General features: G+C 39.6%; 1 protein-coding gene across 1 annotated transcript; it reads right to left on the minus strand.

Moving 5' to 3' along the window:
- Positions 1-408: 408 nt before the first annotated feature.
- On the minus strand, positions 409-25983 carry LOC101173898 (kinesin-1 heavy chain). Its single transcript, XM_004080880.5, has 26 exons — positions 25762-25983; positions 22109-22196; positions 21956-22029; positions 21772-21876; positions 21655-21703; positions 21530-21585; positions 21167-21254; positions 19427-19551; positions 19180-19284; positions 18306-18451; positions 16564-16712; positions 16107-16306; positions 15836-15904; positions 13917-14123; positions 13684-13827; positions 11522-11710; positions 11303-11420; positions 6849-6904; positions 6665-6774; positions 6483-6584; positions 6344-6404; positions 5399-5470; positions 4858-4959; positions 2977-3193; positions 2274-2364; positions 409-771 (listed from the first exon to the last, which is right to left on the minus strand). Exons 1-26 carry the CDS (start codon positions 25885-25887, stop codon positions 765-767), a joined length of 2856 nt encoding a protein of 951 aa, XP_004080928.1. The 5' UTR covers positions 25888-25983; the 3' UTR covers positions 409-764.
- Positions 25984-27844: the final 1861 nt, after the last annotated feature.

Consider the following 27844-nt stretch of genomic DNA (forward strand, 5'->3'; position numbering starts at 1 on the left):
AAAACTTGCAGGAACCACTCCACTCTTTGGGACATTATCTTGACTCGGGGTCCTCCATGCATCACAAATAATCTGTGGCCTGGATAATGAACACAACAAACCTTTAGAAAAAACAAACCTACAGATGTAACAGGAGAATCATCATCAGGAGGACGAAGCCTGCATAAATTCAAAAACTGTGTAAAAGCACAGCCTGTTGGTGTAAATGTGAAAGTGACTAACATGACTCAACACTTGAGAAGGTTTGGTCTACATTTTCATTGAATTGTGAGGACTGTGATCAATTATAGTCATTTCAGGGGTTCAAAAAAAGTGGGTTTACAGAAATTGATATAAATGTTTGTCTCTTTACATTCACAATTATTTGTGTGTGTTTTTTTCCTTGAAATAACACTCTTCAACCAAAGATCGATGTATAGGTTTTCAACTTTATTGTGTTTCAAATGGAATATAAATAGGCAAGGCTATAGAGCTTTTAAAAGAACAAGTGCAATATTTTATTGGGAGGACTTTTTCACAGAGATATGGGAAAACAAACAAGAACACTGATAGAGGAACATGCACAGAAATAAAACATGCAAATGTGCAATTTTAAGGTCAAGCACATTTTTTTAATTTACATTTCTTTACTCTAAAGTGAAAATTACCACTTGCTTTTGATGTTTTCTGGTACATTTGGCACATGCAGACTTCAGAGTAGCATTGCCATGGATCAGTGAATGAGTCTGGAGGCTTGACTTCAGGTTTGGAACCTTTCAGTATCTTTAACTGCTGTAAGTTACAAAATACAGGAGAAAAAAACAGATTTTCAGATAGAGGTGTGTTTTTCAGTGTCCCACACAATAAACAAAATGTTGTTTTTTTTTATTTATTAAAACAGAAAAAAACAGGCTTGTAGGATCATTACAACAGAAATTGACAACTTTATGTAACAGAAAGTTACACAACAGCATGAAAAAAGAAAAAACTGAAGTAGACATTTAAAGTCAAAATCGATGCTCCTAGAGCAATTCCCTACAGGAACCCCTTGGTCCAACGGAGGTAGCTGGAGGTGAAACCTTCCACCTACAGTATATAAACTCAAATCAACCAAAAACCTTTTTAAAAATCCTTCTTAATTTAAAAAAATATTTTACTTTAAATATTTTCCTTGGGCAGCTTCTGATTCACCAACATAAAAAAATACTTGCATGTGAAAAGCATTTTTTTTTCCAAACATTAATAAAGACATTCATCACGGCAGCACTGTGAGCTTTCCTAAAGCCTACTTAACACTTGAATGACTTTAATTTAGAAGTTTTATTAATTGGCTGCACACAATCAATTTAAATACTTCAACAATCAAAGAGAAACAGGGGGAAAATAAACATCTATTTCCAGATAGACTGAAGTTTACCAACAGTTAGGTGCTCCACTGTTAGCTTACTCATGGAAAAAGGAATCTAAATATGTTTTCATGCAGTGTGGGTTTTTTCTGATAACATAATCTCCAACATCTATTTTTAAATCAGAACTATCGATTATAAATGAGAACTGGATGGACTGAGTGACCCCTCCCCCTTGGCGTTCCAAACAGGAAGTACCCACTGGCTCCAAGGAGCCAAAATCCCATCAATTCTCTAGAGAAATAAACAGCTATTACTGACATTCTATTTACCAGAATAATTATTTTTGCTCTGCTCCTTTTTTAACATGTTCTTGATAATATTATTTTTCTTTATTGTGAGTTATTCTTGTTAAACTGGCCAATCAGATGCCTCAATGAAAGTATCTGGTCCTCTCGTTGTCAGATTCTCCAAGCCCGTTTCAAACAGTAGGGGTGTGGACTTCAAACAAGCTCCCTCCTGGTTGGCAAAAGTGGTTGCCGTAGAAATGATGACTTAAAGCGAATCGGACCAATTATTGCTTAGTGACATCTGGCTTCAACACAGCGGGATTCGTAATGCGAAAAATGCCAACTGGATTGACTTCATTTTGTTGGAGCTGGAAAGAAGCCATTTTCTATGGTTGACATCACTCTCACTTGATCCAGTTCTCTTATACACTCAATGATCAGAACTCTATGAAAGCAACGTTTGTTCAAACCAGAAGTGAAACAGATTTCCTGTGTGGTCAAAGATGTGATAAACATGAACACTGGATTAATTGTCATAAATCTTGAGTTCTTCCCTTGTGTTTAAATGACAAATGAGGGAACTTGGGATGTCTTCACTAAGTTTATCAAATACGGGTGAGTTGAGGTGTGAAGAAGAGTAACACATGCTCCTCCTTACCTGTCGTTGCCTCCTCCACGGATGATGTTGGACCTGTTGAGGCTGAACAAGGGCGAGGACCCGGGCAGCTGGCCCGGTCTGATGGGCTTGGCTGAATAAGACCAAAAAAAAAAACATTTTAATACAAAAAAAACATCAACTTATTGTGTTATTTAAATAAAATCCTCTGGTTTCTAAATCTCCAGACTGACTTGTTCTGAAATTCAAGTTAGGGTGGTAGCATTTGTCCAGAATTCATGGATGGGTTAGAGCCCACAATGAGGCCAAAGAAGTCATTTTAGCCATTTGTTTATAGATAAAAACAGTTTTGCCAACACCTCCTCTTCCATGAGGAGATGTCATGTCTTCAGCATCTCTTCAGGAAGATTCTGTTGTATAATACACAAGAGTTTTTTAAGATGCATTGTTTGAGAGGAAGAAATCATGAGAGCATCCCAGCACAATCAATACACAATCTCCCATAAAGACACTTGTGCACACGTTTTTATGACAAACTGTTAATGTAAAAAAAAAGTTACTGCTAGGCAGTCATCCATGTTTTTAATCTAATGTCCTGAAGGTCGATGCAGGTCTATAAAACCTACTCTTCCAGAGCCATTATCATATTGTTTATTGTTGACCTATCTTACTCACACCTACCCAAGTAGAACAGCTCAGACAGCTCAACTTCACAATTTAGGAGTCTGGGGGTGCTTCCACCCACCTATCTGTGCAGAGTTCCTCCTGCCCATGTTGGGTTTGGGTTTGGCGGCATCCTTGATGCGCTCCATCTCCTGCTGGTAGAGCTTGCGCTCACGAGCCGCACTCTCTTTGGCTTCTTTCAGGGCCGCCTCCAGGGCTTTGACCCGCTCCACCATGGCGCGCAGACGCTTCTCCACTTTTGGGATCTCAGAGCGAAGGTCAGCATTGTCCCGCACCAGCTGCAGGCGCGAGTGAAGCAGGAATCACAGACAAAGATGACAGCACTGAGAGTTACTATGATGAATAAAGTATGTGTAGATCCTCATTCCTCCAGGTAAATTCCATCAAAGTAGTGGCTACTACTAGTTATCCGGCCTTGATTCTACTTTAGAAGATGTTTCACTTCTTCTTCAACAGGTTTTTTTCTTAGTTCTGGTTAAAAACTGAGTTGAATAAGGCTCTCAGAGAAATGCCTTCTACTTTAAATGTTAATGAATGAAATGTATTTAACTCTTGTGCTATCTTAGATGACCCCACCCTTACATTGACGTGTTCTCCCTACCATGACAAAGGTGGATAAAGGTGGAAAGATTTCATGTAATCCATGGACACCAGTGAAGATCACAAATCATTGAAGAAAAAAGTTTCAGCGCACTGTCTAGTGGGTCTAGATGACCCAACTCCCAATGGTAAAGTGCCTAGGATAGCACAAGGGTTTAAGCTGAGGACAAATTCAGTTTCGCACCCTAAGCTTGATCGTTCAGACCTTCTGATAGAGAAGGTCTACAACAAAGTCCATAAAACTTCACGGCCTGAAGCTCAAGAAAACTTACCTGGGTAAGCCAAAGTATGATCCAAACACACCCACAAGTTTGTATCTGAATGCTTCAAAAGAAAAGGTTTTGAATGCTGCTTCATGGTCTTCAACAGGTTATAATGAAAATTATCTTATAGGTTTGAATTTCAAATTATTAAAAACGAAGATTTAATAGCTGAAGGACATTCAGAATTCTATTGATTGTAGGTGCTTTAAAAAAAAAACTTTTGTCCAAAACACCATCGATGCCCCCAAGACCTCAAAAACCAAGAAACGAAAACACAGACAAATCTCCTAAAAATTACTTCCGTTTTTTTTGTTTTCTTTTCCTCCTGTATTCTTACTTTTCTGTGCTCTGTTTGTTGTGACATTTTATTAAAATTACTTTTGCTTTTTCATGACTTCTTAGAAGTTTTGTCAAAAGACATCACTATTTTATTTGATCGTTTTATGTTTGTGAGTGAAAGAATGTTCATCCTCGGATGACAATATCTTTTCTATTCTATTCTATTCTATTCTATTCTATTCTATTCTATTCTATTCTATTCTATTCTATTCTATCCTATTTGAGCGGAACAAGATTCCCTGTTCATCATTTACTGGAAAAGCTTTACTGCAGTTGTTGCTTGAAAAGATGGGGGAAAAAAACTTGTTGGGTTCAAGAGAGCAAATACTTTTTATAAAAGGCTACATGGTTTAGATGTTTACTTGTACAGCAATTTACTCCCATCCTTGAAGGCCAAACCGCTTTACAGTCCCATTCACCCAAATACACATTCACACACTCTGCTGCCTAACACTGGCACCATCCTGTAACCACCAAAAACAATGTGAGTTCAGTGTTTTGCCTGACTTCATCACATGGGCAGCAGGCTGGGCAGAAACTGAACCTGCGATCTTCTGATCTGAGATCGACCGCTCTGCCACAGCTGCTCTCAAAGCTTTTTCTCCCAAACTGATGACATCATAGCTGAATAATTTGTCTTAGTGTTGTTTCACATCAAAACTGTTTATTGTTTGGTCATTTTTAGAGTTTAGAAGTGGTAAAAAGGTCAAATCAAAGAAGTCATGAAGGTGTGTGGTTACCTGTTTGTGAACTTTGGTCAGCTGCTCCAGGTTGCTCTCTAGGAAGGAGATCTTTTGTTTCTGAGCAGAACTGTCCTCTGAGTCCTCAGAGTCCTGAGTGTTCTGTTTAAAACAAACAGAAAACAGCTGCATTTGTTCACAGTGAGCACATACATGATTCCTTCTCATTCAGCTTTTCAGAACAAAGACTCCTGCTTGTCTCCAAAAATCCCAGTAGTAGGTTGACGAGTGAGCCGAGGACAGCAGAGAGCGTCTTTGTTTATCTGTTGGAGCCTGAGGCTGCAGACAGGGGACTCGCTGAGGCCTCGGGTTCTTCGTTTACAGCTACCTTTGAAGAATCCTGTGGCCTACTTACTGCAGACTCTGCCTGCTGTGTTCCCCACCTTCATTAAAATTTCAACAAGGTGCAAATTCAATGGCGTGTGCCCAGCACGGGGAGGACAACAGTCTGCACAAATATTCCACTCTCCTCAGGCAAATTCAGAGGACAAAGAGCTGATGTGAGCGCGGATCAGACATAAAACAAAATCAGGACTTTTACCTTTCTGACTCTTCTGGATAAATCCTTCACAAAAAGTCTCCGCAGGTTGTGGAGGGTCTGCAGCTCCCGAGCCTGCAGGGAAACCGCCACAAAAGTCTCTAAAACATGGAGCTTAGAGTTTCCTTCAAGAAGCTTTAAAGATGAACATATCAGATCAAAATGATGGAAGAAGTTGAATTTTTGAATAACAATATATATACCGGTATACAAATATATATTGTTATTCAAACAAGATTAACTGGGTAATTTTTATTAATTAAATTTCTAAAACTACTTTAAAGCCTAAAATGCATCAAGACATTAAGTGAGGAGCTGCAAGAAAAATTTCTTTCGGTTTTGACAAACCAGTTGGCCTTTTATCTGTTGGTTTGCATATTTTGGCAGAATTTAAGCACCTTTATGTACTAAAAAGAATGACTATATGCATTAGTAGATTATGAAGTCCATATCGTCTTCTGGATAATGTAGAATGTTCATCAACGCACAGTAAACAGGATCTGAAGATCAAACTTCAGGGGTGTTCTTTTTTGGTGCTTTTTTAATGATGACTAAGCAGAAGTCGCTCCCCCAAATCCCCTGAATTGACCTAATTTTGATTGGATATGTTTCAACTAAATACGAAAGCACTGCTGTTGGACATTTATAGACTGTGTTCTTCCGGGTTGAACTGGGTTTGCTCTCTTCTTACAGGTGAAATCCATAAGCGTGCCTGCTGTGCTGCTTAAAAGATGTCACATCTGAGTTAAGGTTTTGCTGTTCTGCTTCATATTGAATTGGCCAGGTGTTGTTAGATATTGTAAGGATTTGAAAAATGTTTGTAATTTTTCATTAATGTTGTTTGAAAAATGTACAGTAGATAGAATATTTATGTCACAATTTTTTTTCAGAGACGTTTTTCAGAAAAAAAGTTGCTGGCAGGTTAAATATTTAGAGAAAAAAACTGACCACAGTCTCTTCCAGTCCCCTCAGGTCCTGCCTGGCCTGCTCACGCCGGTCCTGCAGAACCCTGCAGCACACAAACCAGACATTACTTCAATCACATGCAGCCCTTGCCGTATTTAGTCGGAATAATGCAATTAGTTACGTGAGCTCCTGCAGCTGGCGGCTCTTCTCCTGGTCAGCGGCCTTCAGCTTCTCATGCTCCACTTTCAGCCTCTCCTGCTCCAGGACGATCTGCTGGTTCAAGCTGCTCAGAAATCAGAGACAGACTCAGTAGACGTTCCTCACTCCTCAGCATAACAGAAGCATGAGGAGCAGCGGTCTTACTCCTGCAGCTCCATGACGAGCTTTTCCTTGCTGTCCAGCTCGTCTCTCAGGCTGCTGATCTGCTTCTGGTAGGCATCTCTGTGCGACTGGATCTGCTTCTCCACAGCTTCCTAAAGACATGACACAGCTCCATGTCTACAGATACAGAACCAGAAGCGGACTTACTGACTGAAGGCCACAGTACCTTCACTTCGTGAGCAGACTGGATCTCATTCTCCTTCTCCATGGCATTAACTTTCTCTGCAGGCAGAGAAGTGTTTATGCTGGTATGGATTTCATGATTTCTCAGTTACATAATGTATGTCCATAAGATTCTTCATACCGACTATAAACATGGCGTGAAGATCAAAACTTTACAATGCTTGCCCTGCACAAACTGTCCAGTTCATGTGGACATGCACCTTTTTGTTCTCTTTAAATAATCAACCAATTATCGCCCCCTAGAATAAAACACACCCAATCTGCAGTTCACGTGAGCTGGATGGCCCCGTTGGTTAAGTGCAGGACTCGCACATAGGAAATAAGGGTTCAACTCCCAGTGGGAATTCTCCACCTAGAGAGGGGGATCCCTGAGTTCTTCGGCAAGACCAGGGATGCTATCACATCTGAGCCTGGGGGTGTCCGTGTCCCTGTGGTACAGGTTCTGGTCCTTGGCCGTGAGCGCTGGGCCTCTTCGAACAGTGGTTGTTTCGGGGGACCCCCACATCTCTTGGCTGGGGGTGCCCCTGCCTTGCTCTCTCCTTGTCCTCCCATGGGGTGGGTGGCTGCCTGGAGCATGGGTGGGTCTCCCTTGGTGGGCCCTGGCTCGTGCCTGCAGTGGGGGGGGGGTGCTCAGAATTCCTCTGTGGTGGTGGGCTGCTGAGCTAGGGCTGGGGGTGCTTTTCTGGGGTGGGGCGCTGCCACCAATTTACAAACTATAGACCTGTTTCTCTTCTTCTACAATTCTCAAAAATTTTAGAAAAAAATCTTCAATGATAAATTAGTTACTTTTATCAATAAACACAACATTATAAATGAAAACCAATATGGTTTTAGAGAAAACAGATCAAGCTCATTGCCTATTATTGATGCTGTGGAGGAAATCACAAATGCTCAAGACAAAATAAAATATGCAGCTGGAATTTTCATTGACTTGAATAAAGCACTTAACAATCTTAATCATGATATTCTACTTGACAAACTAGAAGTGTATGGGATAAGAGGACTAGCGCTAACTTGGGTCAAAAGCTATTTAACCCTTGGTACCCTTGCTATCTTAGATGATCCCACCCTTACATTGACGTGTTCACCCTACCATGACAAAGGTGGATAAAGGTGGAAAGATTTCATTTAATCCATGGACACCAGTGAAGATCACAAATCATTGAAGAAAAAAGGTTCAGCGCACTGTCTAGTGGGTCTAGATGACCCAACTCCCAACGTTAAAGTGCCTAGGATAGCACAAGGGTTAACAGGAACCAAACAATTTGTCAAAATTGACAAATTTACATCAGAAGCCAAAGAGATAAGTTGTGGTGTCCCACAAGGACCAATTGTGGGGCCGCTGCTATTCAATATTTACATAAATGTTTCAGAGCTTTTGAAACTCATATTATTTGCTGATGACATAATATATATTCTATTCTACTGACAATCATAGGGAACTTATCAATGTGGTGAACACAGAGTTAAACAAATTAAAGTCATGAATGGATTATAACAAATTATCTTTGAACGTAGATAAAACCAAAGTGATGTTTTTTGGTAACTACGCAAATACCAAGCTCTCAATTCAAATAAATAATATCTCAATTAAAAGTGTTTTTTATCGATGACAAACTAAGTTGGAAGCCACACATCAGACACATACAAACTAAAGTCTAAAAAAGTATTTCAATCATAAATAAATCTAGACATCAGTACAGTAGATATTTATTGTACTTTCTACTAATATTACCATATTTCACCTAATGTATAGAAATTTGGGGGAATAAGAGCTCACTTCATCCTCTCTTTTTACTTCAAAAACGAGCCGTCAGAATTGTACATAAATATAACTTGATCATACAAACAATTTATTTTATCAATCTAGACTTTTAGAACTTTATGACCTTGTGAATTTTTACACCGAGCAACGTCTATACGGAGTCAGTGGGAAATCGTTACCATTCAATATCCAAAAACAGTTCTTAGAAAATGAAGGCGGCTACAAACTGAGGGGATGTAACTTCAAGATGAAATTGATAAGAACCACAAAGAAAAGTTTCTGAGTGTCGTTGTGTGGCACTAAACTTTGGAACGGGTTAAGTAATAAGCTCAAGCAATGTTCAAATATCCAAATATTCAAGAAAATGTATAAAGAAACTCTGATTTCAGGATATGAAGATAAAAGGAGTTAAGGATCAACAATACATGTGTGAACTTGATTGTGGTGAAATAATAATCAATAAATAAATAATAATCAAAGCTCTTTACTTACAACCAATGAGTATTACATTGTGTAATGTGCAACTAATGATTACTGAAATGTTTTTATTACAATTAATAAGCTATTGATTTTGTTTACTTGATCTGCAATGTGTAGCAATAATTACTGGTTTAATGTGATAATGTGTTCTAACGATAATCACTGATTATTACATAACGGTTACTGTTACTGTTTACTGAAATCATGAATGAACGTTTTCTGAAGATAAGCTATCATTACTAAGCACTAGATTTTGTTACTTGAAAAGAATCTAACTAAAACTATAGCTAGGTAGCTCGGTTGGTAAGGTAGAAAGCTGCCACGCAGGAATCCAGGGTTCAAATAATAAAAAACGGTACTGGCGAGCAATTAGCATCACCAAGTGGGGTAAGCCCTTTGGCAAGACCCTTAGCGCTACTCCTGAGCGCCTTTACGGATGGGTCAAATGCGTAGAAGAATTTCCCATTGTGGGATAAATAAAGTATCAATTATTATCATTTATAATAATGGATATCTGCACTTTTCCAGACGCTCAAAGCGCTTGTGTCCATTATTCATTCACTCTTCATTCATACTTGGTGATGGTGGAGGCGTGGCTGCCAGTTCGCGCCTACAGTCCCTCTGACCATCACCGGGATCATTCATGCTGGTAGGCAGTGGCGTTAAGGGTCTTGCCCAAGGGGCCCCACTTAATAGCTCACCATTGATATAGTAACTGCCCCCAGTACCATTGTTTATTCCCCTCCGAGAATCAAACCCTGGATTCCTGCATGGCAGCCCCCCACCCTACCAACCGAGCTACTATTAATTAAAACTATAAAATAAATGAACTCAGTAGGGGTGGGATTATATAAGATCGCTTCTTCCTATAACTTTTCAAGCAATAAATCAAGCTCTACTTGACTTTAGTTAATGACTACTGTTTTTAATTAAGCATAAGGGATTTAAGTGTCTTTTCAACATTGTCTCTCAGAAAGAATCAGTGTTCTATACTCTATTGTCTTCACCTTTCCATCACTGAGACAGATTTTCTAATTTACACACAATGTGGCTAAAATATAATATTAAGGTAAAAATGTGTCTAAATGGACGAGCTTGTGGATTTGATGTGAGAACTTGTAAAATAGGAAGGGAAAAGTTGTGCACCAAAAATCTGAATCTTTGTGTAAAAATCTTCTGCTGTGAACTGACAAATTCCCATTTGCATGTGTTCATTTAGAGTTATAACATCAAATCCGTGATTACAACTACTCAAATGTGCTTCTACGTGTGCATGAATCTGCTGCGCGAATCACAAGTGCGCCACAACGGCGCTCTGACTTCTGACACATTCCTTGCGTGTCCGATAATGGAACTAGGGGGGGGGGGGGCTTAGAGGAGGGGGGAGTCAACCAATCAGATGGCAGCACTCGGAGAACTTAGTAAAGTCAGAAAGATCTTGACAGCTTCGGACCTCCTGCCTCAATAACTCTAATGATAAATGTTCAAATGTGCCAGCAAGTATCTCAAACACACAGAGTGAACTGCAAATGCAATCTGAAAGATTGTTTTTTTTCCTGCCTTTTAATGAGAAGCTGTAAATGCAGACACTGCAGCAGCGAGACGGCTGCCAAGGGACCATCAACAAAGTGCAACCTCCAATTTCATGGAACTAGATCACACAAATAGCTTTGACAAATCAGCAGGTAATCTGCAGTTCATTCAGTCTGCTACTGCTCTGACTTCTGGTCAGAAATATTTTCCATTCATCCATTTGGTGAATGGGTGAATGGGACTGTGACCATAAAGCACTTTGGTCCTTCTAAGAAGGTAGTAAACCACTATATAGGAACATCACATTTACAGTTTGTAAAATTCTCTGCTGTCCATTTATTAGTACTGATTCTGTGTTCTGTCTTTGCAGAAAGAAGGTAACTACCAAGTAAGATGTAATGCATTACAATTCTGAGACAGTGATATTGCTAAGTGAGGATTTCTATTGCCACTGACTCAGTGCAGCTCATTATAAATCTGTCTGTTTCCACTAGGGGGCGTTCCACATAGTGGACTGCTTTAGAGGCCTCTCTCTCACTGCTAAGTTGTGATTGAATGCAGTTTTCCAGCACCGATGGAGGGTTGTTTTCATGCGCTGTTATGTCGTTTGTGCTCGGTTGCAGTTCTTAAGAACAACTGATGAACAAGTCTCTGCTCACCCTGAGCTTGGATCCTGACGATCTCTTCGTTCAGAAGGTCCACGTTCTCCTGCAGCTGCCTCTTTTTCTGCTCCACGTTCTGCAGACTGTCTGTCAGGGATTTGATCTTTGCTTCTTGCTGGACAGGTAAGGTCAGATCCATTTTTCCATTAAAGGAGATGAAACAGTCACCACAAAAGACAGTTCCTCTGTCACCATGGAGACAGCATCAGGATTTACCTGGGAGACGCGCAGCTGGCAGGCAGTCAACTCGCTCTCAGCCTCCTGCAGCGTCTGCGATCTTTCCGCCTGGCTGCTCTCCAGCTGCTTGCTGCGCCTCACCATGGTCTTCACCTCTGACTTCATCTTGCTGATGTAGAGGCGGGCGACGGTGAACTCTTCATCAATGACGCCGCTGCTCTCCTGTTGCTGAAGGTTTAAGCAACAATCTCGCTACTTCTGCTTCAGTCTCGGTGCTTAACCACTTCAACCAAGTGTCGTTAAATAAAACGAAAAAACGATTTCAAACAGAAATAAATGTTGGAGGAATTCTACAATCGTATCCACAGAAACAGATCATTTCAATGGTGGTGTCTACTAGAGGTCAAAAGAATTTTTGTGGAAGCAGAGGCAACAACTGGCTGAAAAACTAGATATTTTTAAAAGACTGAGGATGGAGAACATCAAAAAAGTTAACAAGCCCATCTGAAATCCTATTTACAGGCCTTCTTCAACCATTTTCTCCTAAAAAACATCTAAAAACACTTTTGCTGAAATGTTTTTCCTTTGTAAAAATAGTTTTCCACACTTCAAGGTGAGTAAATATTTTATGTGACCCTTTGATTTATTTGCTGTAAAAACTGAATCTAAAGAAAGTAAAAAGACCCCTTTTTTCAAGATAAAATGTGTCATTCTGTGTTGTAAGAAAACTAATCTTATTAAGAACGTTTTTAATGGCAAAATCATCTTAGTTTGAGGAAAAGTGTCTCAGCAACTAGAATTTGGAAAGACAATTTTCTCACCGCATTGGCCGTTTTTGTTTTTTTTTTGCTTATTAAAAGAAAATCTGCCGATGGGGTGACAATTTGATTTTTTTTGTTATTTCTAAGGGGCCTGTTTTTGCAGTGTGGCAATACGAAACCAGTATAGAATCACCATGGGAACCATCTATAAACATCTATTGTTCAAAAGCTTATGATTATACTGGTTCTGTTTCATTCATTATAGACTTAAATTTACACCAGGCAGAGCCTCTTTGAGGTCAGAGTGAGTCTGAACGACGGGATAGTGCATGATGTGTGATGGCTACTTTAATCCAGGTTTGCTCCCGCCAAACCAATAACAATCTGGGGGGGGGTTACTGTCGAGTTCCTCCACCTGCTAGTCTAGGGGTCTAATCTGAGGCTATGGAGCCACATGATGCTCATTTTTCATAAAAACGCAAAACAAAAACATATTATTCAGACTATGACACATTGACCAAAACAAAACAGTTAGATAAGTTGAACAATGCACATTACACTACCCAGCTCCTGGCTATTGTGCCCATTATGTTCCAACAGTCCATCAAGCAGTTCAGCTTTTTAGTGGACCAAAGTCCTATTTAAACAATATGATGGATTTTTTAGAGGAAATCTGTTTGAGCACAACCAGAATTCATACATAGGGTGTGCCGCGTTGCAAGGTGGACTTTCCACTTTTGAAACTAATTTGAATAATAATTTTGAGTGCGTCTTGAAGTTTCAAAAATGTTAAATTTAATTTTGTCTTGTTAGGTTTACACATTTTTGCACAGAAATTGTCAAATGTTATAAACTATTTCAGATTTAAAAACAAAAAAAATGTTTTTCTCTTTGTGTTTGTGTTTTATTCAAGCCAAAAACAGCATATTTTATTAATCATAATGTTGACAATAATATAAATAAAAACCAGTGTCTTATTTTTCTAAAGGGATGTTGTGGCTTCCGCTGGTTTTAAGTGACTGAGAATTAAACCTAAATGGCCTAAAGTGTTTAAGGTTGCAGCCCCATAAGCCCCTAAAAACACTCAAAATTTATCACTCCTCCTTATTTCATTTATCTGTTGTGTAATAATTACTTGTAATTTCTTGTTTTTGATGACTAAATTATGCACTTTTACAGTTTACATGAGTTAAAATAAAAGCTGTTGAACTAATTTGTGCTTTTTAAGATGAGAGTTAGGGAATTGCTCCCTTCTGAAACCAGCCCCCAGTGGTCTGTTGACAAATTGCAACCTTTCTGGATTTGCATTAAATTTCAAATGGAAGTTGGGGGCTTGTTTTAACCTTTTCTGTAACCAAAAAAGATAAGTGAGTGTGGCTTTGGTGGAATCAAATGTTTCAGCAACATTTCAGTAGAGACGGGCTTGTTAATACTGTTGACCTTAATGTCGTTGCTTCCCACAGCGATGCCGATCTCAGCCAGGTCCTTCAGTAAGGAGGACATCATCTCAGTCACCCTCTTCTTCTGGTGGTTGGTCATCTCCTTCAGTTTCTGCAGCTCAGAGTCAATGGTGGTCAAGCAGCTCTGTTGGAGAAGAGCAGCTCACGTTGGACATAAGACGCTGTGGCGCTCCACTGATCACATGAAGAACCCGTTCAGCCTGAACAGCTTACAGACTTCTCGTTCAGCTCTTCACTCAGAGCCTCGAACTCTTTGGCTTTGTCCTCAACCTCCTGGCTCTTCTGGTCATAGTTGACAGCCAGCTCCTCCAGCGCCTGCAGAACCTCCTTCACCTCCTCCTTGGAGGCTTCATTCTCAGCCAGCAGGCGGTTCAGCTCGCTTTGCAGGGTGTCGTGGTCGCGGCGAGAAGAGCCTAAGAGCTGGATGGAAAATAAGCCATGCTCAGAGGGATGTTCAGTTTAAAAAACATTTAAAATTTAGTCAAAAATTACACATTTGTACTATTAGAAGGCTTCTCCGGAAAACCTCCACAGTTCCTGCTGCCTCAACAGAGCACAGAACATTGTCAGAAACACTTCATTCACTCCTCATTGCCCTCTGACAGACGACACAAGTTGGTTAAAGCCAAATCACCTCAAAAACCTATTGCACAATCCAGTTCTTTTTGACAGAAATGGAAAAAAATTCAAAACTGGTGCTGCTGAAACTCCAAATGTTGAACGTTTTTAAAAACTTACTGCTTAATTGGCTTGATTTTTTTTAAGAATATGTTTTAACATTCTTTCCTAATTGTGAATTCTTGATTTTAATGACTGATGTACCTATTGGTAGTTGTAAATCAGTTGCAATTTCTTTTTTTATGAATAAATTATGCCCTTTTATTTAATTTATTAGCTGTATATCAATTAGTTGTATTTTTTGTTTTTAATGACCAAATAATGCACTTTTTATTTATTAGTTTTAGAGTATTAAATTAAAGTAATTGTAATTGTTTTTTTTTTAATTTTGTTTATCTTTTTAAACTATTTTAATGTAATTTTCTTCTCTATTATTTATTTATTCATCTTCTAATCCGTTTTGATCCCTTTTGGGGTCACGGAGCTGCTGGAGCCTATCCCTTGCGGGGGAAGGCAGGGGACATCTGGACAGGTCGCCAGTCTGTCGCAGGGCCACACGTCATCATGACATCACATGCCCATGCACTCTCAGTCACATCTAGAGTAACCAATTAACCCATGAAGCATGTTTTTATTTTGAATTTTTGACTACTGCTGATTGCTGCTTCCCAAAATGAACAAAAGAAAACCAAGTTTAATTACGGTAATTAATCAACTTTAAAAGGTCTGCCGAAATCTGTTGTTGGGTTCTCCAGGGTTAATAAATGATGGGCTGACCAAAAACCACTTTTAAATGTCATTCTACATGTAACAATTTCTACAGTCATAAAAAACCGAGAGCTTTAACTCTGTTCCCAGATCAGACTTTGTTAGACACAGAGAAAGGCAACATCAGACACTACAGGTCTCAGTTAAAGTTTATGTAGTTGTGATCTGACACTGATATAAAAATGTTAGGTCAGAACATCTGGAGGAAACTTTAGATCAGATATGAGCACAAACATATAAAGTGTTAGGCACGGTAGTGGAAGGCTGATGATTCGGGCAGCGTGACCTCAAAAAGCTCGCCTGTGGAGACATCTGTGGGTCTCAGAGCTTGTTTGAGACTGGGTCATTCAGCAGCACATCAAGAAACCCACACCCAGATAAGACTGCTGCAAAAATGAAAGCTCCTCAACCTCAATGATATAAACTGCCTTAGTGCAGAATAATGATTCAAAATTCCTCCATAAATTTACAAACAGATGACATTCAAACAGTAGGTGTTTAGTGGAAATTAAAGCTCTTTAAAGCCACAAATTTGGAGGGTTTATTTAGAGAGTTACAGAATGATTTTGGAAACTGCCTTGAACACTTTAAAATTGATCAATAGATGATCAGGGTGGACATATAACCTATAATGACAAAGTCCACCCTAAATCTGTCTCAAAGACCTGCTCTGATGAGAATCTGCTTGACTGCTAACATTAAAAGGAAATCATTAGGGAAAATGACAGGAAAGAGAATTTAGTCACCTCCTCCAGTTCCAGCATCTGCTCCTTCAGCTCCTCGACCAGCTGGGACTGCTGGTTGATCTCATCATCCTAGAAGATGTAGACAATGACTTGTTTTTTTAATATTCTGAAGGAAAACTACACATCAGCAGGTTTAAATGTTTGGTGTGGATAAGGAAAGCTCTTTGGATAAAGGAAAGTTAAAGAAAGCAGCTTATATCCAGTAGTTACAAACACTTTCATTGTGTTTCTTTCTGCACACAAATTCCATCTCATCTTTTTCCAGCATCACCTTGTCATCCATCTCCTTGTAGAGTTTGGCCATCTCCGCCTCGTATTTCTGTTTCTCCGCATCCGTGAGTTTGACTCCGGGTAGCGCTCCGAGGGACGGTTTCGTTGCTGGCTTATCATTGGTGACTCCAGCGTCCACATCCTGCACCTCCGCTTTGGCCTTCTCTTTGTCAAACTGCTCCTCCACTGGCACAGTCTCTCCTGCAGAGGGCAGAAGAGAGGCAGAAATGAGTGCTGATTTTTACTTTCTGCTTCTAATAAGGCTTCTGAAGTCACATCATGGTTTCCACACTCTCCCACTAGCTAACAGCCACTCACATCCCTGAGCTAACATTACAGTGCAACTAGAATGGCCTAAATTAGACCCATTTGTTTTTGTCTTGTTTTTTTTGTAGAAAGCAGCTGAGCCAGATGACAGCAGAGGCAGTTTTGAACCTCTGTGGAGGTGCAGCCTTCACCTTTCCTCCATCGGTTCAGTTCGTTCTCCAGCCAGGTGACAGTGTTTCTTAGAGTCTTGTTTTTCTCCTTCTCCTTCTCCCACTTTTTCTTCCACTGCTCCGCGGTCAGCTCCACGTTCAGGGTCACAGTGTTCTTGATGGTCTTTGCCCTGAGAAGGAGGTTATGGAGTGATATTTCTGCCACTACGTTGAACACAAATGAAAATATTAAATATTTGCTTTCAGTTATTTTTTTTATTTTGCTTTTAAATGTGTTTATTCTTTGCTTTCAAAACATTTTTTTGCATTCAAAAACAGACAGCTTTGTCACGTCAAACTGAAACTTAACTCAGCAAAATCAAAGATAGTAAAAAAGCGAGATTTGACACTACGCATGCAAAAATGTGTTTACCATCACTGGGATCATTCATACACATGCCAGTGGAGCCACACTGGAAGCAAGGAGGGTGAAGTGTCTTGCCCAAGGACACAATGACAGTTGGCTGGGGGGAACAGGGATCAAACCGCCGACCCTCTGATCATTGGACAACCTGCTCATGTGCCTGAGCCATTGCCAACTGTAACATGGATTGCAACCAACTGTTGAGTGTCAAGATCTTCTGTGAACCATATTGTTTCTGTTGTTTAATCTGAGAATTTAAGGCTTTATTTTCTACCAGAAGCAAAGCCATTTGCTCTATTAAACTATTTTTAGAGGAAATGTTGGCGTCTTGTGTGAGACTGAATGCTGAACAGGCCTAAACCAACAGATGTCTCATCATTTCAGGAATAATGTAACATACATTCTGATGATAATCAATCAGCAAACGTCTTTGTTATATGATAAATAGTCTGCACAGGACTGATAGGAGCCTAATTATGGCAACGCTAAAGACTAAGGGAAAGGATAATCACAAAAGCGGTGGGGTTATGTAAATTTGCTTCATCCCACACCCATTCAAAAGATAATCAAACTATTCTGTATCAGTATTTTTAATGTATCATGTATGTATGAGTGAGATATAAAGATATCACTTATAAAATACACTCACTGGCCACTTTATTAGGCACACCGGTCCAACTGCTCGTTAAAGCAAATTTCTAACCAGCCAATCACATGGCAGCAGCTTAATGCATTTAGGCATGTACACATGGTCAAGAGGATTTGCTGCAGTTCAAACCGAGCATCAGAACGGGGAAGAAAGGTGATTGAAGTGAGTTTGGTTGTTGGTGACAGAGGGGCTGGTCTAAGTATTTCAGAAACTGCTGATCTTCTGCGATTTTCACAGACAACCATCTCTAGGGTTCACGGAGAATGGTCAAATAAAGAGAAAAATATCCTGTGAGCAAGAGTTCTGTGGGCAGAAATGCCTCATTGATTACAGAGGTCAGAGGAGAATGGCCAGACTGGTTCCAGCTGATAGCAAGACAACAGTAACTCAAATAATCACTGGTTACAACTGAGGTCTAAAGAAGAGCATCTCTGAATGCACAACACGTCCAACATTTAGGCAGATGAGCTTCAGCAGCAGAAGAACAAGAAACTGAGGCTACAATTCACACAGACTCACCAAAACTGGACAATAGAAGATTGGAAAAATGACAAATAGGTGATAAAGGTTCCACACAATATTTTAGTGATCTGTCCAGGCCATGTGAGTACCTTAATCAATAAGTGAGGAATCAACAAAAGGTCAAATAGTCTGTGAAACCACAAGTAAAGCAGAACGTAGGGACATGAGGCCATCAGTGGCTGTGAGTACCTCTGTCCAAACATCAGTGTGGACCTGGTCTCTGCATCGTTGAAGGAGGACGGGGAGCAGCAGATCACCATGGTCGTCCTGCAGTTTCCTCCTAGAGAGTCCTGCAGGATCCTCGTCATCTTACTGTCTCTGTACGGAACATAACTCTGACACAGCCAATAAGAGATTTTTTTAAATACTTGGTTAGTATCAAAGTCTGCTGTGGATTTGAGTCATAAAGCAAACACGTTTTTGTACAAATAAAAGATAAACACCTAGACACGTCCAGAAAAAAAAGGATTGGCTATTTAAAAATCCACCCAAATGAAATGTTTTAATGCTAAACCGCACGTGTGGAGGAGCAATGTTGCAAAGTAAAAAATACTTTGAATGCTCTGAATTTAGGATGCAGTACTTTTTTTGAACACTGAGTGTCAGGATTTCATATAATTTATTTAAAAGTAAGTTAAGTTCATGCTTTCAGCTAAGTCAAAAGACTGCACAACACAAGGAATACAGTGATCCAGCATTAAACAACTGACCACTGTTACAATTTCCTTTTTTAGGAACTATGTCACAATGGTGTAGTGGTTAGCAATCACAGTTTTTCTAGACCATGCATGGGTTTCCTCTGGCTTTCTCCCAGAGTTCCAAAACATGCCTCATAGGTTAATAAATGTGTGAAGTAAATGTGCTACACTGTCCTGCACCTGGGGGTGCCCCTCCCTCACCCGACAAAAGCTGGGATAGGCTCCAGCAACCCCTTGACCCCTAAAGGGACATAGCAGGTTTAGAAAATGCATCACTGGATGTTTCTTTTCATCGACTTTTTCCTTGTTTTGCTGATTGAGTGACAGTATTCTGAAATCAGACACTCTGCTTTGGTTTGACTTACAGAACCCTCCGCCAGAGCTGAGATGACATTTCCTAGCGAAGACAAGGACTTGTTGATCATCTTAGCTTCATCCAGCACAGTGCCCTCCGCTCCTGTTTTCCCCACCTTTAAACACAGAAACTCCCATCAGGCGACTTCCCTCCTCGAACAATTGAGTAGCGGAAGAAACTCTTTTCTAAACTCAGAGAGATTTGTTTTCTTCAGCAAAACTGGGTCACAGAGAAAGGGGAGCAACAAGACGTTTTACTTTTTCACTCCCGGCCAGATCCACCAGGTACAGCTTCCCGGTAAGCTTCTGGTCAGTCTGAGTGTTCTCCTGCTTGATGTTGATGAGGAAGATGCTGTGGCTCCTGGAGCTGTGCTCATTCATGTCTGACGTGAAAAAAATACCCACAGTTTTTTTGATGAAGCTGTGTTCAAATATGCAGGAGACACAGACAAAGCGTACATACATCTTCCTTCAGTTCACCTTTACTCCCAAACTGGAAACATCCCTGCAGCTGCTTGATTAGGAGAAGTTTTGAGCAGGAAGAAAAAAAACGTAGAAAATTCTGTTTCTTCATTATTTCTCCAAACCAAATTTTATAAATTTAGAGTAAGAAAAAGTTCATCTAAATGTTTTTATTTATTACTGAATTTCATCAATTTTAAAATACTATTAAAACTCTTTAAAAGTGTACCATACAGTGGAATTTAGCACTTCCCTATTTGTTGAGTAATATTTTTTCTAATTAGTATCTTTCTTGTTATTTTCTATTCACTATTTGTTCACTTATAATTTCTTACTCAGATGTTGCTTGCTGTAATTATTTTGTGTAAAAATGTTATTCTTATTGCTTTGTTTTACATGCACTTATCTTCTATAAATGTGTTTATATTCAATAAATCAAAAAAAAAATGACCAGGAAGAAAAATGTAAAAAAAAATAAAAATAAAGAAGGACATCTAGACCAGAAGTACAGAAAGTGGTAAAGAGATTTTTTTTTTATAATTTTGTGTAGGAAACCCCCCCACTGAGGTTAAAACTCAATGACAGAAAAGCTGATCAAATATCCTGTGGGCAAAAATGTATTTTGGGAAAAATGAAGGTCTCTGAAAATGTATATTAAGGTTAGTATATTTTCCAATTTTCAGCTGTCCGGCAAATGACGAGCTGCAAAAGCTGCAGGATTTAACGGGGAGTTTAATCCCTTTCAGTGTTCACTTTCAAAATGCAGAGTGAATGACGAACCACACAAAACAAATGTGTGAAACGTTTTGACATTTCCCTCAGATCTGAATCAAAACTTTGGGTTGTCTCAGTGGTTCTCAAACTTTTTCTCTTGTTCCCCCTTTTGAAGGAGGAAAAACGTCCCCCCCCCCTCCCCACCACGAAAAAACTGTGACAAAATGAGCCAAATATGTTAAACTTTGATACCATAACGAACTCCTGTTTGGATGTAGAGCCTGTGATAAGAGGAATGTTCCAGATCCGGAAGCCCAAAATTCTGGTCTACGCGTGTTTGCATAGAATTTTCAGTAAAAGTCACCGCTTGAACGCGAGTCGACGCAGCCAGTGTGTAAGCATCTTTACTGTGACCACAGTAAATAAAGTCTGACTGACTGACAGACTCACTTCTGACTCTTTTGTCCCACTTTATGCACCTTAGAGTTTGGTGCATCTTGTATATGACATAATTTCTAAAATAATTTGTTGACGATGCTCTTGATAGTCTGGTGCACCCTGTAGTGCCTAAAATATGGTCATTGTTTTATCCAGCAGGTTTGTCTCAGCTTTGATCCTCTCTCAAGGGTGCAGTGTGAAACCAAACTTGGCCAAATGACCCCCTTAGTGCAAAAGTGTCCTCAGAATCCAGGACAAGTCCGATAATGCATTTGTTGAGGTTCTGAGGAGGAACAGTGTCTCAGCTGGTGGCAGTCAGGTGTCTGGGTCAGGCTGAACCCATGAGAAGCAGCAGAGCTAAAGGCGCTCAGTGTACAGACTCACTTGTGACAGCCACGTGTCTGTTGTTTTTGCCTTCATCGATGGCGTCCATAACCTCCTGAGGACTGCACACAAAGCGCTCGGTACACCCCTGGGAACACATCACAAACACATGCTGTGTTCTCTAAGCTGTCACACAGAGTCAGCTATTAATGGATAGGAAGTCCTCCAGCCTTTTTATCCTAAAAAAAGATTTTTTTCTGATGAAATTGTGACCCTATTATGTTATCTTCATGAGTTTTCGTCCTGATTTTTTCATCTGATTGTGTAACAAGCGAGTAAAAATAGCAAAGGGTGTTGTGAAACACAGCTTTTACTGTGGGAGATTTTCAAACATGTCAGTGAAACCTAAATGAACTAGCTCACCTTCACATATGGCACCCTGTTCTTGTCCTCGTGGACAGAGAGGTTGATCTTTGTCACTGCAAATCAAAGTGTCATTAGTTCTTCTTTTTCTTAAAAGATAAAGGTAATCCAGAGTCAGAGTATACCGTCCAACAGGTCCCGAATTTTGTCCAAATAGATTTCAAAGTATGAGACCTGCAGAGAAAAGAGTCTGAGTGAGACCTGGGCAGATGTGTTCATCTGGGCCAGAGACATGGACCCACTTTGATGTGGAACTCCAAGTTTTCATCCATGGAATAGATGTAGTTGAAGATGTCTTGAACAATTCGAGGAATGATTCCCATCATATCTGGATCATGCAGCTTCCCCTTTACAGAATTATACAAAAATATTTGTACGTTTTGCTTTCTTTTCTGCATAAAAGCAACACCCAGATTTCCAGATTACCTCCATGGTGTGTGTTTTGCCCGAGGAGGTCTGCCCGTAAGCAAAGATGGTGCCGTTGTACCCCTCCAGAACATCTGTTGGCATCAGGACAGGATTTTCAGAGCAGGAGTGCGTGTGCCATTAAGGCTTCCTCTCCTGTCTTTGCAGGCTTACCTCGGACAATCTTCTGGGCCACAGCATTGTAGAACTGCACCTGGGTGGTGTTGGACTGGAACACACGATCAAAGTGGTACGGTTTTCCCTGCAGAGAGCAGGAAGATTGTTTTCATTCAGTCATTTCTAATCACTTTGTTATTTTCATCTCTTAAGTGACTGCAGTAGAAAGGAGGATGCTGCATGTACAGATGCTACCAGAATCTGACCTATAAGTTTTAAAAGGACCATCATTTTTACAGCATGTGCAAGAACACGGATCATGGTTTTAATGATCTTCAAGCAATGCCATAAAATTACAAACAAAAATCCAATCTGGGTCTATGTGTATGTGAATGGATTTGCTGAAGCCCCTCCCACAACCCATTAAACCCATACCTGATGTAACATGGGGAGGCTATTCCAGAAATATGCACAGCTGTCAAGATTTTTCTATTTGTTCTACACAAACATCTTCTTTGACCAAAACCAATCATTAGAATTCTCGCTAAGGCATGTTTATAAAGGAATGAATCGACAGTTTGATATTCTTATGCTTTCAGGGTTCACAAGGCTGGAATAGTTTCATCAAAAAGCTGAGCAACAAATTAAAGTCTTCCTGCTGAGAAGACTGAGTGCTTCTTCCCCTCTGAACACGAAGCCAGATAAAAGAGGGCAGACACAAAGTCAGAGATGAGAGTTTTTGCCGTTTATGTCTAAATGTTGACAGATTTTAATAGATAATTGAAAGTTCTAGATAACATTGTTTGGCCACAATATCACATAATTTATTTCTGTTCAAGTTCACTGTCAAGTATAAGCTTTTTTTGCACAACAGTGTAAAGTGTAAAAGAGTGCAATTGACAGACGTGTGAACCACGTCTTGCTTCGGTTCTCAACACATCATGCTTGGCATGCAAACCAGATCCATATTTGGACGTCTAATTATAACTTCACGTGGACGTTAATCAGCAAAGAATTCAAGAAAATAGTTTTAATTAAAAAAAAATATAGAAACGGTTGTCATCATGAATGGTGTTCTACTATTTAGGCTTAAACATATTCTATTCTAAATTTTTCAGAACAATTGACATACTGTATTTTCCACACTATAGCCATCGATGTGTAATTCCTGATTGGCCTTTGACTATTTGCTGGTTTACACAGTGACGTGTGCATGCAGGCGTCGTTGCTATGCATTGAGTCACATCAACAGAAACCTGCTGTTCCTGTTTAGGACAGGCAGCCATCAACCCCAAAAATCGGGCTAGCTCCCTCGTTCCTTAACCGATTTTCACAAAACACACCTTAAATTAAAGCTCGAAAGATGATTGAGCTTGTGGTATATTTAAAAATGTCTTTTCTCTAAAGATGTATCTGTAAACGTTGTAAGAACTGCTCCTTCTAGAGTTACAGTTATATTTTACTAGAGTTACAGGATTTTTATTTTGCCTATTTCAGAATCTATGCTTGCAAATGCTTGTCACCTAAGCCCAGCAATGACGGAGATTGATGAATTTCAAAGGCACGAATGGCTGATAAACTTAAAGAAGTTAAGGAACAAAGCCCTCTGAATAAAAACACCTCAAAGTACTGAACAAAAAAGAAAAAAAACTCTTTCTACCACACACACAAATAAAATGAGGTAAGCAACAACTGAATAAAATCTACCATAATGAAAAAAAATAGAAACCACGGCTGTTATAATCTTTTATTAATTTTGCATTATTTCTACATACGTGGCAAATACATCTCAAATGCATTTGAATATTCCATTCAAATAGACGATTCCATAGTCCTTTGAGAATAATACACCTCCTCCTCTCAGCTGGCATCTAACCCTAACCCCCATCCAGGAAACATGTTTTAAACTAAAGAACATGTATCATAACCACTGACTGTGAAAACAATGGACAAATAGCGGTGTAACGTCTCCCATAGTAAATGCCTTTCCTCCAGCTCTCATGAAATGAGGCATATCCCTCACCATTGCTCCCTGACACGGGAGCCGCCACGTTCAAACCATCAACAGTGATTGGTCCGAGTCGCTCTGACTCATCGTATCTATGGCAGTTGCCAGTCGTAATGGTGCATGTGTCTTACGTCGTTTGTGACGTGACACTCGATCCAGAATATCAATGGGCGCACCAGATTATACATCGCATCATCAATGAATGGTTTATTTTCAGACTTGCATCATATATAAGGCGCACAAAACTGCAGTCAGACTTTATTAACCATGTTCCCAGTCATTCTAGAACTTGTTTGTAACACGCTAGCCACATTACGAGTGTTAGTGTATTCATCACATCTGGAACCTTCACCTGAAAAAACAGACTCATATCCATAAAATCAAACGTTACTGTGACTACACTAACTCCTAACCCTTGTTAGTGACTACACAGTCCGACAGAGCTACATGTGAGCAGTGTTATATTCACGCTAATCCCAAAACCTGTTTGCACCCGAACTAGTCCATAAGGTGAAAGGTGTGAGGTGCTCCAGTTCATAAGGTGCGCTGTCTTTTTTAAAAAAATAATTCAGGCATTTAGGTGTGCCTTATAGTGCATAATATTAAGTATATGTACAGTATCCCATTGCATATCAAGTACATTATATTTTGGTTTTGCTTTTTACCCTTTACCAGCTCATTAAAATAAAACTGCTTCACTGAAAGTGGCAGACAGATTTGTAAACTACTGTTTGCAAACTCGTCTTTGCATAAAAAGCCACCTAGTGGTTACCTGGGGAACTGACATGACTCCAATCACTTTAGTTTTCAAACCAGCTTCAAACAAGAAGTCTGGATTTGTCACAAAAGGTTTTCTGTTGACCATTTTTAGGTCTGGCAATGTGCAACAATTCAGATAAGAATGAGTCCCCTGTACAAAACACTAAATATTTCAAATAATTGCTCATTATGATGATTAGTACAAATTAGATGCTTAATATTGACATAAACAGAATCAGTCGAGTATTTGTGTTGATTATTTGGGGCAGAAATATGATGCTTAATTGTTTCTGTACAGGCCTGAGACATCCAATGGTACATAAACACTAATCAGTGATGGCAATTGTAAAAAAAACAAACGACATTGCTCTAGAGCAAAAAGCTACAATCATGCAGAGACAGCTCTGTGAATTTCAGAAAGTGCTTTCAGATCTACCACAGATGTACTTCCCAAATGAAGGCAGATTTTCTTATGGAGGCATTATTATTAATACAGAATACTTCTACATATATTTTTAACTAGTGTTTAAAAAGCAACAATTCTTTAACAAATGTTGCAATTTTTAAATCTCAAAAAAATTGAAGACTAAAAAAGCTGTAAATCTGATTGAATACATTTGTTTAATTTTTTAGTCCTCTATGTCAAGCAAGGAACGAAATGTTTTATTTTTTTAGGAAGCAGATAATAAATGTACATTTACAGGTGAAAGTTAGCTCAATTTAAGATCTACTGTGTAAATAAAGTTTCATATTGATGTGAAAAGCAACCAGAACCTCAAATGTAATCTGAACTTTTATTTAATAAAGCGGTGACTTGAAGCTTCACCGGGTTTGTATTCCACTTGGGTTAAAATTATTGGTTACAAAACTTACATAAAAAGTTTAAATGAGTTTCCATTACTTTATCTTTATTTTTGTTTAATAATCAGCATCACAGACTCACCGCGATCACCACGCAGTCCTCCCCCTGAAACTTTGGGATGTACTTGTCCCCCCGTGCCACCTCTGAGCTATTCAGTGGCCTGAAGCGGCAGACCACCTTGATGGTGGTCTCAGCGGCGTCCGCCATGCCTGCTGCAGTGGATGAGAGGGCAGAGAGCTGAGCAGCAGCAGCGGCAGAAGCAGCAGCAGGCAGGACTAAGGTTTTTTTTTTCAGAGCTTCTGCAGCTGCAGCTTCAACTGAGGTCACTTTGGCCTCAAGGTGATTAACCCTTGTGGCACTTTAAAATTGGGAGTTGGGTCATCTAGACCCACTAGACAGTGCTCTGAACCTTTTTTCTTCAATGATTTGTGATCTTCACTGGTGTCCGTGGATTACATGAAATCTTTCCACCTTTATCCACCTTTGTCATGATAGGAAGAACACGTCAATGTAAGGGTGGGGTCATCTAAGATAGCACAAGGGTTAAAAAAATGTAGAAAAAAATCAAATATTTTTACTGGTTAATCCCATCATTTATTTTAGAAATAAAGGTTTGCTTTATAAACTGCAGATTGGGCTGAGAAAAAAAAATGAAGCACAACTTGGAAAAAATGTATGAGAAAGCTCTTCAGTGAGCAGAGCAGAACTAAAGAGCGGTGCGAGCACCAGCTGAGCAGTCACATGGTTGTCAGGGTGCAAAGCAGCTGTGCATCAACAAAGGCTTTCCTCTGTGCAGAAAAGTCCGACTCTACTTTAATATCTCCATAGTTCACAGATAAACTGAGGTCTTTTGTTTGAAAGTTGAGTTGACAGTACATTTATCAAACAGAAGTGTCGTGTGTGAGTGTTGAAGTTTCTGATGCTTAACTTCTCCTTCAGTTCCTACCATCATCCATCTTTGATCAACTGTTTTGTTGAACAAAACACAGAGACTGGAAACTCCACTTGAATGAGAAACCAAACCTCCCACTCTGATCATCTAACATCAGCAGAACAACAAGTGAGTCATATTATCCATGTATAATTTATATCCAGATTCCAGCTCAGACAAAGAAAACAAAGACGTACGTGGATCTATTTGTCTGCAAATGGATGCATCAGAATGGAGCGGAGGAAGTTTGTGGCCCCCCAGAGTATTTTCTATGTCACAAACAGGCTCTTTTTCAAACAGCATTTTTTGTCTGTTCCTGATTGACAACAATTTGAATAAAATAAATATTCATAAATGCTATTTTAATCTTGATTTTCTTTATATATGTTCTCTATCATGGGAAAAATGCTACAAGAACATGTTAAATAGACCAAAAACACAACTTTTATCAGCCTGGTTCTTTAAAGGGCCTACATCATGCAAAATCAAACTTTTTTAGCTTTCAATTGTATTATGATGTTCATTCCTCACTATAAACAACCCCAAAGTGGTATTTTGATCCATTCATGCTTTTCTGCGTTCTCTAAAAACCTACACTCTGAGCACAAGCCCCTCCCAATCCACGAAAACCAGTCTCTTCTAACATTGTGACGTGGATAAATGAGAACAGCCCCTTCCAGGAAGAGTCTGCACTGCTAGCACCGCCCCCAGGGTAACACACACGCCCACTTTCTCAACAGAGCTAGCGGTGATCGGAAAAAGCACTTTCCTTTTATAGTCACAATCTGCACATACATCTTTGCAAAAGTTTGGATGTTGTTTGTTTTGGGGGGCAAAACGCAGACACGCTGCCGAGGCCAACTCTAGGATGATGTCATGAAATGGGCGGCACCCACAAGGAGAGAAACAGCGAGCCTCAGAGATCAAGTCGTCTTACTTCCAGGTAGGAAAATGAGTTGTGAAAATGACTCATATTTCATAAAAAATGTGTTCTTTTGTGAGCCAAAGTTAATTTATTATCATATACATGGTTATTGTTTACTGTAAAAGGCTTAAGAAAAGCATGATATAGGCCCTTTGAGAAATTTAACAGTAAATCAGAGAGAAAACAACAAAAAAAGGTTTTAACCTGTATTAAAATCAATATGATGTAGTGATGCTGTGAGATTTTAAAGAGAGACAAAAGACCAATGGCAGTGTTACTGCAGTCAGCTGTGCAGATGGAGTGGGAGA

This window comes from Oryzias latipes, chromosome 20 (genome assembly GCF_053564925.1).
Source record: "Oryzias latipes strain Hd-rR chromosome 20, Olatipes_Hd-rR_3.1".
Taxonomy (NCBI): domain Eukaryota; kingdom Metazoa; phylum Chordata; class Actinopteri; order Beloniformes; family Adrianichthyidae; genus Oryzias; species Oryzias latipes.

Bases quoted from the DNA above. Each gene is read 5' to 3' on its own strand.
- LOC101173898 (XM_004080880.5), bottom strand. From the start codon at position 25,887: ATGGCGGACGCCGCTGAGACCACCATCAAGGTGGTCTGCCGCTTCAGG. The intron at 16,307-16,563 runs GTGAAGGCTGCA...TGCCCTCTGCAG, and splicing joins ACTGAACCGATGGAGGAAAG to GAGAGACTGTGCCAGTGGAG. The intron at 6,405-6,482 runs GTAACTAATTGC...TGTGTGCTGCAG, and splicing joins CGCCAGCTGCAGGAGCTCAC to GGTTCTGCAGGACCGGCGTG.